Source organism: Haliotis rubra, unplaced genomic scaffold, assembly GCF_003918875.1.
Source record: "Haliotis rubra isolate DU_JTF1 unplaced genomic scaffold, ASM391887v1 Scf1737, whole genome shotgun sequence".
In the NCBI taxonomy this organism is placed as follows: Eukaryota; Metazoa; Mollusca; class Gastropoda; order Lepetellida; family Haliotidae; genus Haliotis; species Haliotis rubra.
In genome coordinates this window covers 1-14,040 of record NW_025765711.1, presented here as the reverse complement: position 1 = coordinate 14,040, position 14,040 = coordinate 1, and the positions used below count along the sequence as shown (strand labels likewise).

At 39.3% G+C, this 14,040-nt stretch overlaps 1 protein-coding gene across 1 annotated transcript; it reads left to right on the top strand.

Moving 5' to 3' along the window:
* Positions 1–1,308: 1,308 nt before the first annotated feature.
* Positions 1,309–13,090, top strand: LOC124272849 (collagen alpha-6(VI) chain-like). Its single transcript, XM_046708069.1, is given in 6 exon segments — positions 1,309–1,333; positions 2,689–2,750; positions 10,331–10,958; positions 11,389–11,992; positions 12,445–12,525; positions 12,528–13,090. Coding segments are annotated over 6 exon segments (1,926 nt in total). The 5' UTR covers positions 1,309–1,328; the 3' UTR covers positions 13,074–13,090.
* Positions 13,091–14,040: the final 950 nt, after the last annotated feature.

Below are 14,040 nucleotides of genomic sequence, written 5' to 3'. Positions count from 1 at the left end.
TGGTGGAGTCCGTTTTACCATTCGGTCAGGGTTTAGAATTCACCAGAACAATATTACCTTCACATTTATACTTTTTAAAACGTGAGATATATTATCAGTCTCGATTACCTGATTCCATGGGGCGCAATAGTAAAAGTAGCGATGCAAGTATATTTATCTGAATGGATCATTGAAAATCAATCATGACAACGGGAAGACGGTTTTTATGTCTGCATCTCTCTCTGTCTCTGTTTCTCTCCCTCACTCTCTCTCTCTCACCCTCTCTCTCACTCTCACGCTCTCTCTCTCTCTCTTTCTCTGTCTCTCTCTCCCCCCCTCTCTCTCTCCCTCTCCATTCGAACCGCACAGCACGTTGTCGCTCATACGCGGAAAGGAAACTTTTGAATTTTTGAATTCCCATCTCAGTTTGTATGTCATTTTTCGTCCGTGTAATTTGGCATGACCTCAAATGTGAAATAGCATCTGAAAGTGTTTCATTAAGATATGTAATAAGAGTGCCACCTAGCTCGAGACTGCTCTCTTGTCCAGCGTGTCTTGTTTATGCCAATACCACAATATCAGTGGTTTCTCAGGCTGCAAAACATGAGAGATATGAGCTTGAATTCCGGATATTATATCACATGTTATATGAAGTCACCTATTATGTTCCAACCCACAACAATTGTTGACAGCTGTTGGGTATTTGAATTACTTACCACTTTTACGGTAAATTTAGCAATGCTGTCAAAAAAATTAATGTTTAAACGAAACTTTTGTATTGCGCAGACCATTACGTGAGACTAAATCACAGTGTTACCTTGGGTATAATTAGGGATATCGATATCAATATATTTTCTTACAGTTGGATAGAACCAGCAATGTAACATATTGGCTGAATAGCCAGCCATTAATCACTGAATAGATTGGAGAATGAAGTCATTTCGTGGCTCAATGCATCAACGTGAAGTCGCCAATGCATTATTAATTGCAAATCAATGAACCTTGGTCGTCATACACATTCAATGACGTTTATCAAAATGACAATTAAAGCAAAACAAATAATGCAAGTCGGCAATTGTACCCACTGACTGGTATTGCAGCGACTAAATTACTTTGGATTTTTTTTCAAACTACTGCTGAGTCTTGTCATTTATTCCTTGGAAATTTCCAAAGTTCCTATTAAAACCTGATCGAATCTCTGAACTGAATGCAAAAAATGACCATGTGGTCCTTGAATTTTTTTAAAGCCTTTACCTACATAGATTTTAGCTATATCGATCTATTCAAACGCATGTATATATTTACCGTACCACATATCCAAGTGAGCATCGTCGGGTCGGCTGTCAACCATGAGGTAAGACAGGTGATATCGAATGCCCCTATGCCTGTACCATTCGTCAGGAATCGTTCCACTGCACTTACGTTTTATACTTTGCACATTTTGTTTTCATGTTATATTTACAGATAGCATTACCGCCATAGGCCGGGATTGACACATATGATGGTCACATGAGACTAATGGTTATATCTTATTTGGACGTGCAAGTTTTCGTAGGAATGCCAAGATCAGCAGTTATCTGATTCGTAGATTACCCAGATTATGATGGGTTTTTTAAAACAAAGTATTAAACGTCTGTTACCACTATATTTTACCCTTTTATACCCTGAATTATCGTGCCGTGGTATAACGCTTACTGTAAGACACGATGGCGTTGTTTCTACAAAAGACGACTACACACCTAGACTCAGGGTTCTTCCTGGACTGAATACTCAGACCCAAAGATGAATAGAAAAGTCGTCACATCTTTAATATTCAGTCGAAGCCTTTACCTTGCAATTTGATATTGGTATGGTATTTAATTAGCAGGGGAAATAACTGTGATGGACAACTGATGAACCGGTCTCTGTTTCTGTCATGACCCTCTGAACGACGACTAGATTTCGTTTAAACTTTGTCAAGTGATTTGACACTATTGGCCAAATTCTTGCCCTTACACAATCTAGCAGTTTTGCGTTTCTGTCGCCCTGGGCGCCGTTGTACAAAACAACCTTAGCTTTAAGACTACCTTAAGTCTATGTTAAGGTATAAGAGTTGCGGTCACCTTAGCGCTAAGATCGCTTTGTACAATGGCACCCTGGCGCTGAATCATTAAGTACTATCCCCATCAGTCGGCGGTCGGACAGTGCTAAGGACTATTGTATCATTATGTGACACAAAGAAAGACATGTTTTTGGAAATGAACAGGTGGCAATTGTTGCATTTTTCCTCGGTAAAGAGTAGTGTCTATGAGATTTTGCCAGCTGCTGTATCATAAACGTTCGACCTTTTGAATACATTATGTGCAAGTATCATGATGTTGTAGAGCCTATATATTTCCTGCGCAGTTCCTTATTCGGAACTAGCTATTCTGCGTCAACTTCCATATGGGGAAGACAAAATGTGGCCTGCTGTAGTCATCAGTTTGTGGGTGTGGCTGTTAATCTTCTGTACGATCCAGTCTAAACGCACTGTGCTAATTCATTTAGTTTACCTTTGGCCAACAATCATGCAGTAGATGAAATAAAGACATATTGTACCTTACAGTTTCGTTGAGATAGTCAAGGAATTTACTGAAAATAAATATTGACACAAGTATTCTTTCGTCGTCTTTTCGTCTGCAGCATTATCGCGCCAAAAAAAGTTCAAAATTATATTTCTTTTTTTTTTAGGATTTGGCAGCTGCTCATCGTCTTGGGGCTTCTCCAGTTGGGGAGGGCTGCCAAAAAGCCAGGTAAGTTACCTCTTTTCGCGTCTTCATTGTGATCCTTCTTTCGAATGTGGTCATTCATGATATGATACAATTCGCCAAATCAAGTCGTGCTGTTCCGTTCTTGCATGCCAACATCAGTTGATGAATGGTTCCGAGACTACCCAGGTTATAATGTTTGCCTGTCAACACAACTACCTCAGTTAAGCCAGTTAACACCCTCAGTCGATATGCCGTGATAAAATCCAATAACTGTATAACTCAGCGATGTTGTTCCGACAAGGGACGATTACATACCAAGAATCAGAATCGTGGGATTCTATCTGGTCTGAAGGATCCGAACCAAAGATGGATAATAAACTGGTCATATTTGTTTCTCATTGTATTCAATCGAAGCTTTGATTTTGCAGTTGGAATTACATTGTATGGCACTCGATAAAATAATTGTGATGTACAACGACAGGCGATGGACATGGACTCCATGTTTCTGTCATGACTTTCTGAGATAAGGACAATATTTTATGGATGAACAACGTCTTTATTCGGGTGATGATGTTCATCCATAAAGTCTTGTCCTTATCTGATTTTTCAACTTTTACAACATGCCACTCAAAGAAATTATGACTTTCTGATCGAGGAATATCCTCCGTTTGAACATTTGCCACACTCTTGGCCTAATTCTTGCGCTTTCGCGATCTCGAACTCTGGTGCTTTTGTCGCTAACTCTCTCCCTATCAGTCGGCGGTAGGTTAGTGCTGATGACTACTGTCTCATTATGTAATACAAGGACAAACATGACGTTGTGGAACCCATGGTTTTTCTGGGATTTATACTCCTCACAAGAAAATTAAGCAACAAGTATTTTACTGTGTAATATCTTTAGCAATCTCCATAGCGAATAGAATACATAACCTTTAGTGACTGTCAAATTGATTGATCGGATAACATTGACACCATCACCCGAACACACCACCAGAAACAACATGCAAAATGTGTGGCATGAATGTGCCCCACTCTTCACACATACGCCCTGACCGGTGTAAACCTACCTGTAATCATTCCTCTGGTACAACAAGCGGGTCCTAACTTCATTTTTTGGATGATAATGCCCGTCCATGGATGATAATGCATGAGAAAGAGTTGTTAGCGATGTTGCTTAGATCAACAACATCACAGATATGGACTGTCCTGCAAGGTCCCTTGATCTGAATCCCATTGAACATGCTTGGGGCATTATTCGAGGTCGGGTTTACGGTCTCAATGTTCACCCCAAGACTCTGGATGATCTTGAGCAGGCGTTACAGAGAGAATGGCAGAACATTTCACAACAACAACTTTAAAGGTTCATTTGGTCAATGCAAAGACGTGTAGAAGCGTGCATGTGTGTTCATGGTGGTCATATCCGTTACTGAACACTGCTTCACTGTCCAAAACTGACTTGAACCTTAATGTTAACATTTTGCTTCATCAATGCAGCACATTTTGCACGACTGTTTCACTAGTACATGCTTTTGATGATTTTTAAGTCTATTAGTACTCAATACCATTTCATTTCATTTTGTTAATCGTGAAGGGGTTTCACATGGCAATCAAGGATTGAAGAGTAATTCCAATTTATCATATGAAGAGGTTATGACATGAATACCAACGAGAACACAAACTCGTGTATTGACATCTTGAGTATGCTGCACATTTATCTAACTGATATATGACATTTAGATGGCGCTTTAGACCGTTTATGGTAGGGATAGATTTTAAACACCTGTTTTCAGAGATGTGTTGCTTTGTGCACATTAAAATTAGATTTAAGACGTCATTTCTTCTTTCTTTATATCCAAAAACAATGTGTTTTACGTTCAGTTCTAATTGTGTGCCACTTACAATGTCTATCCAATTTGTTTATTAATTCCACAACGTCTTTATATGTTTGCACTCATATAACACATGAATAATGATTCCTTATCACAGAAAGAACACAATGAATGTAATATAATATTATAGTTTAATAGGTCTTCATTTGTTGCCAGAATTCTCTGGATAATTTTAAATTGTAGCCATCGAAGTTGTGTAAAAAGTGTTGCGATAAAAGGTATGCGGTTATAACTTTCCCACTGGTCTACTGGTATAATTTCGTTTATGTCTCGTTCCCATTTTATTTAATTACGTAATTTTCCTTGCGAATTATATAATTTAGATAGTGTAGTATAGAATATTTCACTTCACTTTTTCCCTTTTACAAGATTAAAACTATAGGGAATAAATGGTTGTTCTACTTTGTTTAGTTTTATTTTCTTGCGATTCAATTGCATTGATAAGTTCTGTATATTCCCAAAAGTTTGTCTTCACGTTGTATCCAGTTGTAAATGCATCACACTTTAGAAAAGTACCGTCAGTCGTGAGTTAATTATTGATAATTTTAACATTTGCTTTTAAATAGTGTCTATATAGTATAGGTTTCTTAGCAATAGTTATATTGTCTTTTGCCCATATAAATTGTTTGGTGTATCTGTCATATCGTGTTCTTGTAGAGGTTGTAATTTTGGAAAGTTTAGGTACTTTTGGAACAAAAGAATTGCGTAGATAGTTATTTCCCATATCTGTTGGAAACAAAGTTTCTGTTCGAATGTTAACATCTATGAGTGTTTTTATTTTGGTATCGATTGTATATGTTCTTCGTAACCAAGAGATATTTTGAGACTGGATTGTTTCCAAACTGAGGGGTACATTAAGTCCACTATTTTCATATGTCTGTATTGCAGTAGTACGTTTTATTTTATCGGGTTTATATTTCCAAACAAACCTAAACCATCTTTATTTGTAGGTAATTTATTACATTCAGTTGTTTTATTAGGAAGCATGGTGAAAAGATGGTTTAGGGAAGGTAAAATCAAACTCTTGAGGACTGTTATTCTGCCGCATGGTGTGTATGCAAATATATATATATATGTTGTAATCCTCCATGAGTACGTCCATGAAGTACGGCACCACTGGCTGTGGCGTGGTGACTGAAGGTGGAGATGGGCGTATGTAAGTAGACAGTTTTTTTATTTCAAGACAACTGTCACAGGTTTTTATCAAGTCCACTAATCACATAAAGGTTTCGATCACGTCCACTGGTCTAATATCACTCTGTAGGGTTTGTTGACCCTAAAAGTTTGTAAATTCATAGACACTGATTTGGAGTATTTTACTCAACGCCGAAGAGCAAGAGAATGGAATTTGAATTGGTTATTGTGTCTTGTCTCATAGGTTTTCTCTTATGTACTGTTTGTATTGAGAAGGTAACATTATACCAGCATGTGTGTGCCAAACTCTCTCTCTCTCTCTCTCTCTCTCTCTCTCTCTCTCTCTCTCTCTCTCTCTCTCTCTCTCTCTCTCTCTCTCTCTCTCTCTCTCTCTCTGTCTGTCTGTTCTTCGTCTTAAATATGTAAACTAAAGGGCAGAATAAATTACTACCGCCTCATTCCAATCATTTTCCAATAATATGACTGAACATTCATTGTAATACTGGTCTTGTAATCTTCCGCAATTCATTAAGAAAGAGTCAAGAGGTCAAAATCAATAAATACACAAATCGGAATTCAAAAAGTGTCAGGGGACGTGTCATCAATAGCGAGTGTGACCACCCTGGGCACCCATACACACCAACACACGTTGACGTCGTCAGTCCGCAGATGACATCAGCAGGAATCGTGTTCCATAAGTCCAAGAGAGACTGTTGCTTGCTCTGTCAAACATCGATATCGTGCACGTGCATTTGGACCAATGTCCCACAATTACGTTTTTCATGTTTTGAAAAAAAACACACGACTTGTCGAAGTTTTTGGACAGCTGAGTTGTCATCGGGACCATGCTGTGTTTTGGCGAATGTTTTCTGCATGTACGGAAAAAATTCAAACATGTCCGGATGTTTTGGTTTTTTTATACAATTACTTTAACAGTGATAATCTTTGCCGTTAGGTTATCTGTATATATGTTTTTCATCTAAAATCTATAGATGATGTCTACGCCATCGGTGACATGTGACACTGGTGAGGTTGTTGTTGAGAGGGTGTTTTATCAGTAAACCAAGTATACCTTGCCCCAAAGAGCTAATCGAGAAACTATCACCCATTTCAGTGCGAGGAACGCAAGCTGAATAGTTTAAATGCCTTTAGTTGTTCCAATGCTTATTCAGGTGATTTCTGGGACTTCGTTGATTAACCATAGATCAGTGGCATCAGTAATAATGGCTTGGCCATCTTAGCAAACTCCTTCACATCCTGGGACTTGTATAACCCTTTACTGATGGTAGGTCCCGGCCAGTTTAACTGTATTCAACCTCCTCGGGATGAGCTGAGAAAACATGGCCAAGTAAAATTGATTGTATTTTTACAGAACCTTCAGTCAACTGATCACAATATCAGAGGATTGTTGATAAGAAGAGAATGATGCCATTAACTTGGCCCACAAAACTTTAGTTCACGAGTCTTTGATAAGTCACAAGCCAAAGGACATACTATTGTGACCATACAATCCCATAGGTCCGACAGTTAAGGCAGTTCGTTTCTTGCGTGTCAACGTGGCGAAAGCGACTCTTCATGTTCAGGGAACTGTAGACCTTGAAACCTGCGAGGGCAACACACATTTCTTCATTTCTGTGAATAGGAAAACTATCTTTAATATATGTAATGGTCTGTTGGTTAACCTAGAGCAAATCCACACGGATTCCTGAAAATTAGTCAAGTGTGCAACTGGCAGTCAGTAGGCAGTCGTGGGAATATATGAAGTGACAGAGTACTTAAACTCACATAACATTCCACACTTCTCATAATATTCCACATTTCACATCGTCTCTATCACGTAATCAAACAATGATCATGTTACTCTGCTGTTGAAATATCCACCCAAACCTATGCCCTTTTAGACTATGAGATATAAATGGTTAGAAAACGCAAGCAGTCTTAAGGATAAGGTGAATTTCATAGCCATCGAATTCCAATACTGTGGTACCATCTGTATAAGAAAGGTGGCTACATCCTGGGATTCCGGACAGTCAAATCTTTATGTCTGGGCAATATGTCGTTACCATTTGGGCTTGACCGCAGTACCAGTGGTAATATGTGTCAGGGATAGTTTTCCTGTTTTATAGAAGCGACAAGACCCTGTCAGCACCATCAAAAAATCTCAGCCAAGAGCAGAGTCGATGGTACCATGTAGGTTCTATCATGTTGAAGCACCGTCAAAACGTCATATGCACTTGCACAGGCCTGCCAGTTGTTCACCAGAAAGAAAATCGCTGATACGCGAATACTTTGAAAATGTCATCTGCATGTCTTCTGAAAAACCTTTTCAAAGATTTACTGAGGCCGTGAATGTAACCTTGATCGAACACCTGAGTAAGAGTCGATGACGCTCTTTGAAATGTTGGTACATTGTGAAATCTATATCGTTCCTCAACTTCTGATGTGTGAAAACCAAAGGCTGGGGTTGTTGGAATATTACTCGACAGTTGATTAGTCGAACGTTTAAATCATGTTGTCGTTCAGCCATGTGGATGTCTTTTTGTCAGGACCAGCTGACAATGATGGAACTGGATGCGGCTCAAAGGATCCAAGATCATTTCCAGAGATTGTACTGTCTTAATTGGATATTTTTACAGATATTTAATTCGTACTGGCATGCCACTGACAAATTAATGCCGTTGATCATGATACGATTATCACAGGGGATTTTAACATTGATTTCATTGAGTAAATAGGAAGATGGATATGTACAATCAGTATGTGGCCTAACACAAATAGTGTATTGGCCAACAAGAACAAGAACCGCCCTAGTACACAACTTCATCTGATCTTTGAGTGAGTGAGTGGGTTTAATTTTACGCTGCACTCAGCAATATTCCATTTATATGGCGGCGGTATGTAAATAGTGGAGTCTGGACCAGACAATCCAGTGAACAACAACATGAGCATCGATCTGCGCAATTGGGAACCGATGACATGTGTCAACCAAGTCAGCAAGCCTGACCACATGATCCCGTTAGTCGCCTCTTAGGACAAGTATGGGTTACTGAAGATCAATATTCTAACCCGGACCTTTACGGGTGTAAAGATCTTTGTATCACGGTACAGTTCTATGACAGCGTCAGGGATGCTTGGGTCATTTTATAGTGGCGAGTATATGTATACCTAAAACAAGCTGCCTCGCACATAAATGAAATGTGTTTAATATACTGAAAGGCAAGAGAAACGTAATGTTCGAAATGATATTTAAGGTTCAATGAAGTATTTGAACCGATTTTTATAAAATATACACCGGAAGTCAATCTTGAGCAAAACATGAACCGTGGTCGTATAGCCTGTTTTGCCCAAGAAAGTATTGTTTGAGATTGACGTTTGAAATGTTTTGTTTGTGAAAAGGGAAGAGTTCGCACAAACATAACATTAAAATCGAGATGCACGTGCACCATAGATCCTTTCAGGCATAAATTGCCGCCTTGAATGGCAATAGTTCATTTGTTTTCTGAACACAGCAGCTATTAATGTATTAAGTGAGAGTAATCCATTGATGGACAATCAGATCCTTTCTTTAATCCGAAAACGCAACAGTAAATATGAAGTTGCGAAAAAGAGCAGTTTATGATCACATTAGGAAATGTTCAGACGAATACGAAATCAAGTTGTTACCTGTGCAATGTGATACTGAGAGCAGAAAATGAAGTTGAAACTGCCTGAGGTTCTAAAACGTGTGCTAGACTGGTAAGCATGTTACTATCCTTCCAGCTATTATATATACCGATATGATTTATGATGATGATGTGTGTAATGCAAATACTACACAATTATTGCCCTGCATAATTGAATTCCCTTAAAAAGCATTGCCAGCTGATACGTAAGAATTGTTCTAATACTCTTGGCAATTCCCCAAGCGGAAATATATGAGGCAATACTTTCAGTTGATACCGCCAAGTGATCCATACCAACGGTGTTGAACATTATGCTTGATTCAACACACACACGATAAACATAGTTGTATAACTATTTCAGCTTTTTCATTACTGCGCATTAGATTACAATGGAACATAAAGGTTGTTGAACCCTGAGATAATCAGACAATCATACATATCAAGGATTTTACTGAAGGTCAGGTACCAACCTTTTTCTCAGTTGTGCCACCAAGGACAGATAAAACGCATTTCAAACATCATGATCAAACAATGTGATCTGATGTATCTTGTATCGTGTACTTGTACAGGTTGTTCAAGGCGAATATGCATTTCACCTCATTGCAACAGAAGCACATGTTAAAGCACTCACCTGTGTATCTCAATTGGACCCATACCGTGCTCCATTCCATATGATTAATGTCCGCTACTAAAGTCGTCAGTTTCCTCTGTATTAAATGGACCACTTGCATGGAAAATAACTGTGTCTGAGGCATGTACGTCAGAAGAATTTACTTTTGATCAGGTGTCATGCTTTCGCATGGCTGCGCCACAAGAACAAATGTAAAAAAACATAGGTAAAATAGGTAATGTTTAGGGCAGAAATGCACGAAAGCGATTTAGGAATTACAATGTAATGCGAGATATATATGATCTAACGTATCTTGTACTTTTACAGGTTGTTCAGGGAGAAAACTGGATCTGGTCTTTCTGCTGGACTCCTCTGGCAGTGTCAAAAAGCACAACTTCAAACGAATGCTCTCCTTCATGAAGTACTTCCTTTCAACGGCAAGCATAGATGATGGTAAAGTCCGTGTTGGTGTGGCCATCTTTAACGGAAAGGCAACAATCCAGTTTCACCTGAATAAATTTAAAACAAAGAAAGCTTTATTCCGGGCTATAGACAGAATTAAATACAAAAGAGGACGTACCAACACATTTGCTGGTCTCAGATTACTGCGAACTCAAATGTTTAAACGGAAAAGAGGTGATCGTCGAGGTGCCAAGAATGTAGCTTTGGTCATGACGGATGGTTTGTCCAATGTGAAGTCCAAGCGGACAATTCCAGAAGCAAAAGCTGTGAGAAGGGCGGGCATCCATATCTTTGCCATTGGGATCGGATTGAAGAAAACAGCTGAGTTAGATGGGATAGCTAGTAGGCCCGCTGCAGAGAATCGATTTACCGTGAAGAACTTCAAACAGTTGAGAGGTCTTAAAGACAAAGTATTCACCTCAGTCTGCCAATTTGTCACATCCCCAGGACCAGGACCATCGCCACCAAAAGGTATGTACATGTGTTTATATTGAGTAAGTGTAACTAAGGTGTAATGTCAGATAAATGTAAAAGAATATGCATTTCACCTCATTGCAACGGAAGCAAATATTGAAGCACTCACCTGTGTATCTCAGTTGGACCCACACCAGAATCGTGTGTTTTTGTTGTGATGTGCAGTTCGTGCTCCATTCCACATGATTAATGTCCGCTACTAAAGTCGTCAGTTTCCTCTGTATTAGATGGACCACTTGCATGGGAAATAACTGTGTCTGAGGCATGTACGTCAGAAGAATTTACTTTTGATCAGGTGTCATGCTTTTGCATGGCTGCGCCACAAGAACAAATGTAAAAAAAACATAGGTAAAATAGGTAATGTTTAGGGCAGAAATGCACGAAAGCGATTTAGGAATTACAATGTAATGCGAGATATATATGATCTAACGTATCTTGTACTTTTACAGGTTGTTCAGGAGAAAACTGGATCTGGTCTTTCTGCTGGACTCCTCTGGCAGTGTCAAAAAGCACAACTTCAAACGAATGCTCTCCTTCATGAAGTACTTCCTTTCAACGGCAAGCATTGATGATGGTAAAGTCCGTGTTGGTGTGGCCATCTTTAACGGAAAGGCAACAATCCAGTTTCACCTGAATAAATTTAAAACGAAGAAAGCTTTATTCCGGGCTATAGACAGAATTAAATACAAAAGAGGACGTACCAACACATTTGCTGGTCTCAGATTACTGCGAACTCAAATGTTTAAACGGAAAAGAGGTGATCGTCGAGGTGCCAAGAATGTAGCTTTGGTCATGACGGATGGTTTGTCCAATGTGAAGTCCAAGCGGACAATTCCAGAAGCAAAAGCTGTGAGAAGGGCGGGCATCCATATCTTTGCCATTGGGATCGGATTGAAGAAAACAGCTGAGTTAGATGGGATAGCTAGTAGGCCCGCTGCAGAGAATCGATTTACCGTGAAGAACTTCAAACAGTTGAGAGGTCTTAAAGACAAAGTATTCACCTCAGTCTGCCAATTTGTCACATCCCAGGACCAGGACCATCGCCACCAAAAGGTATGTACATGTGTTTATATTGAGTAAGTGTAACTAAGGTGTAATGTCAGATAAATGTAAAAGAATATGCATTTCACCTCATTGCAACGGAAGCAAATATTGAAGCACTCACCTGTGTATCTCAGTTGGACCCACACCAGAATCGTGTGTTTTTGTTGTGATGTGCAGTTCGTGCTCCATTCCACATGATTAATGTCCGCTACTAAAGTCGTCAGTTTCCTCTGTATTAGATGGACCACTTGCATGGGAAATAACTGTGTCTGAGGCATGTACGTCAGAAGAATTTACTTTTGATCAGGTGTCATGCTTTTGCATGGCTGCGCCACAAGAACAAATGTAAAAAAAACATAGGTAAAATAGGTAATGTTTAGGGCAGAAATGCACGAAAGCGATTTAGGAATTACAATGTAATGCGAGATATATATGATCTAACGTATCTTGTACTTTTACAGGTTGTTCAGGGAGAAAACTGGATCTGGTCTTTCTGCTGGACTCCTCTGGCAGTGTCAAAAAGCACAACTTCAAACGAATGCTCTCCTTCATGAAGTACTTCCTTTCAACGGCAAGCATTGATGATGGTAAAGTCCGTGTTGGTGTGGCCATCTTTAACGGAAAGGCAACAATCCAGTTTCACCTGAATAAATTTAAAACAAAGAAAGCTTTATTCCGGGCTATAGACAGAATTAAATACAAAAGAGGACGTACCAACACATTTGCTGGTCTCAGATTACTGCGAACTCAAATGTTTAAACGGAAAAGAGGTGATCGTCGAGGTGCCAAGAATGTAGCTTTGGTCATGACGGATGGTTTGTCCAATGTGAAGTCCAAGCGGACAATTCCAGAAGCAAAAGCTGTGAGAAGGGCGGGCATCCATATCTTTGCCATTGGGATCGGATTGAAGAAAACAGCTGAGTTAGATGGGATAGCTAGTAGGCCCGCTGCAGAGAATCGATTTACCGTGAAGAACTTCAAACAGTTGAGAGGTCTTAAAGACAAAGTATTCACCTCAGTCTGCCAATTTGTCACATCCCCAGGACCAGGACCATCGCCACCAAAAGGTATGTACATGTGTTTATATTGAGTAAGTGTAACTAAGGTGTAATGTCAGATAAATGTAAAAGAATATGCATTTCACCTCATTGCAACGGAAGCAAATATTGAAGCACTCACCTGTGTATCTCAGTTGGACCCACACCAGAACTCAATATACTTACAAATGGCTTGAGACATTAACTTGCAAGTATATATTCAAATAAATATGAATTCTCTCTATTGTAGTTAATGCGTAAGCGCAAAAAAACGTTAATGTTGCTTTCCTGTAGTGCAGTGAAAAAGAACCAGAGTTTAAATTACGTAGGAAGGTACATGTATGCATGGTGAAGGTTGGGTTTGTTAGAATTGAGATATAGCTACTCTACCACCGTGTTACCAGTAAGACAGTCAGGATGAGTACTCTGTCATATATGTTGTCAGTAAGACAGTCAGATGAGTACTTCATCCATGTGTTGCCAGTAAGACAGTCATTTGGTACGCTATCCGTGTAGTCAGAGTTCTACAAACGGCACAACGATACCGTAAACACAATACCATATTACGTCGATAAATAATACTCACGTCAGCTGGAAATGAAGCGACATGCTTGAAGTATTTCCAGATGTATGATGGTAATGCCGTTTAACTCACTCTCGTAGTTCCCTTCTAATACTCAGTAGAAGTAACTTTGTGCAAAGATCGCATGTGGCATTTGAAACTGACCAAAGCGTTACTTTACGATGTATGGTATCGTTTCGCGTCAAAGGCTCACTAACAGCCATTAAGTCAAACATCATTTGTAAGCCTGACCAATGCGGTTTATTTTCACTTTATAATGTTGCCACCATTGTCCTTAATATATCTGTTCACACCAATATGCTACCAAACCGATTTTGTCAACAAGAAACATCCTGTAGCCAAGCATTTGCCCTACCATGCTATTGTCCAGTGTACGTTAAGTAGCTGAAATCGCGCAATATAACAGCAATTAATGCAACCTAACCAAAGCACAACAA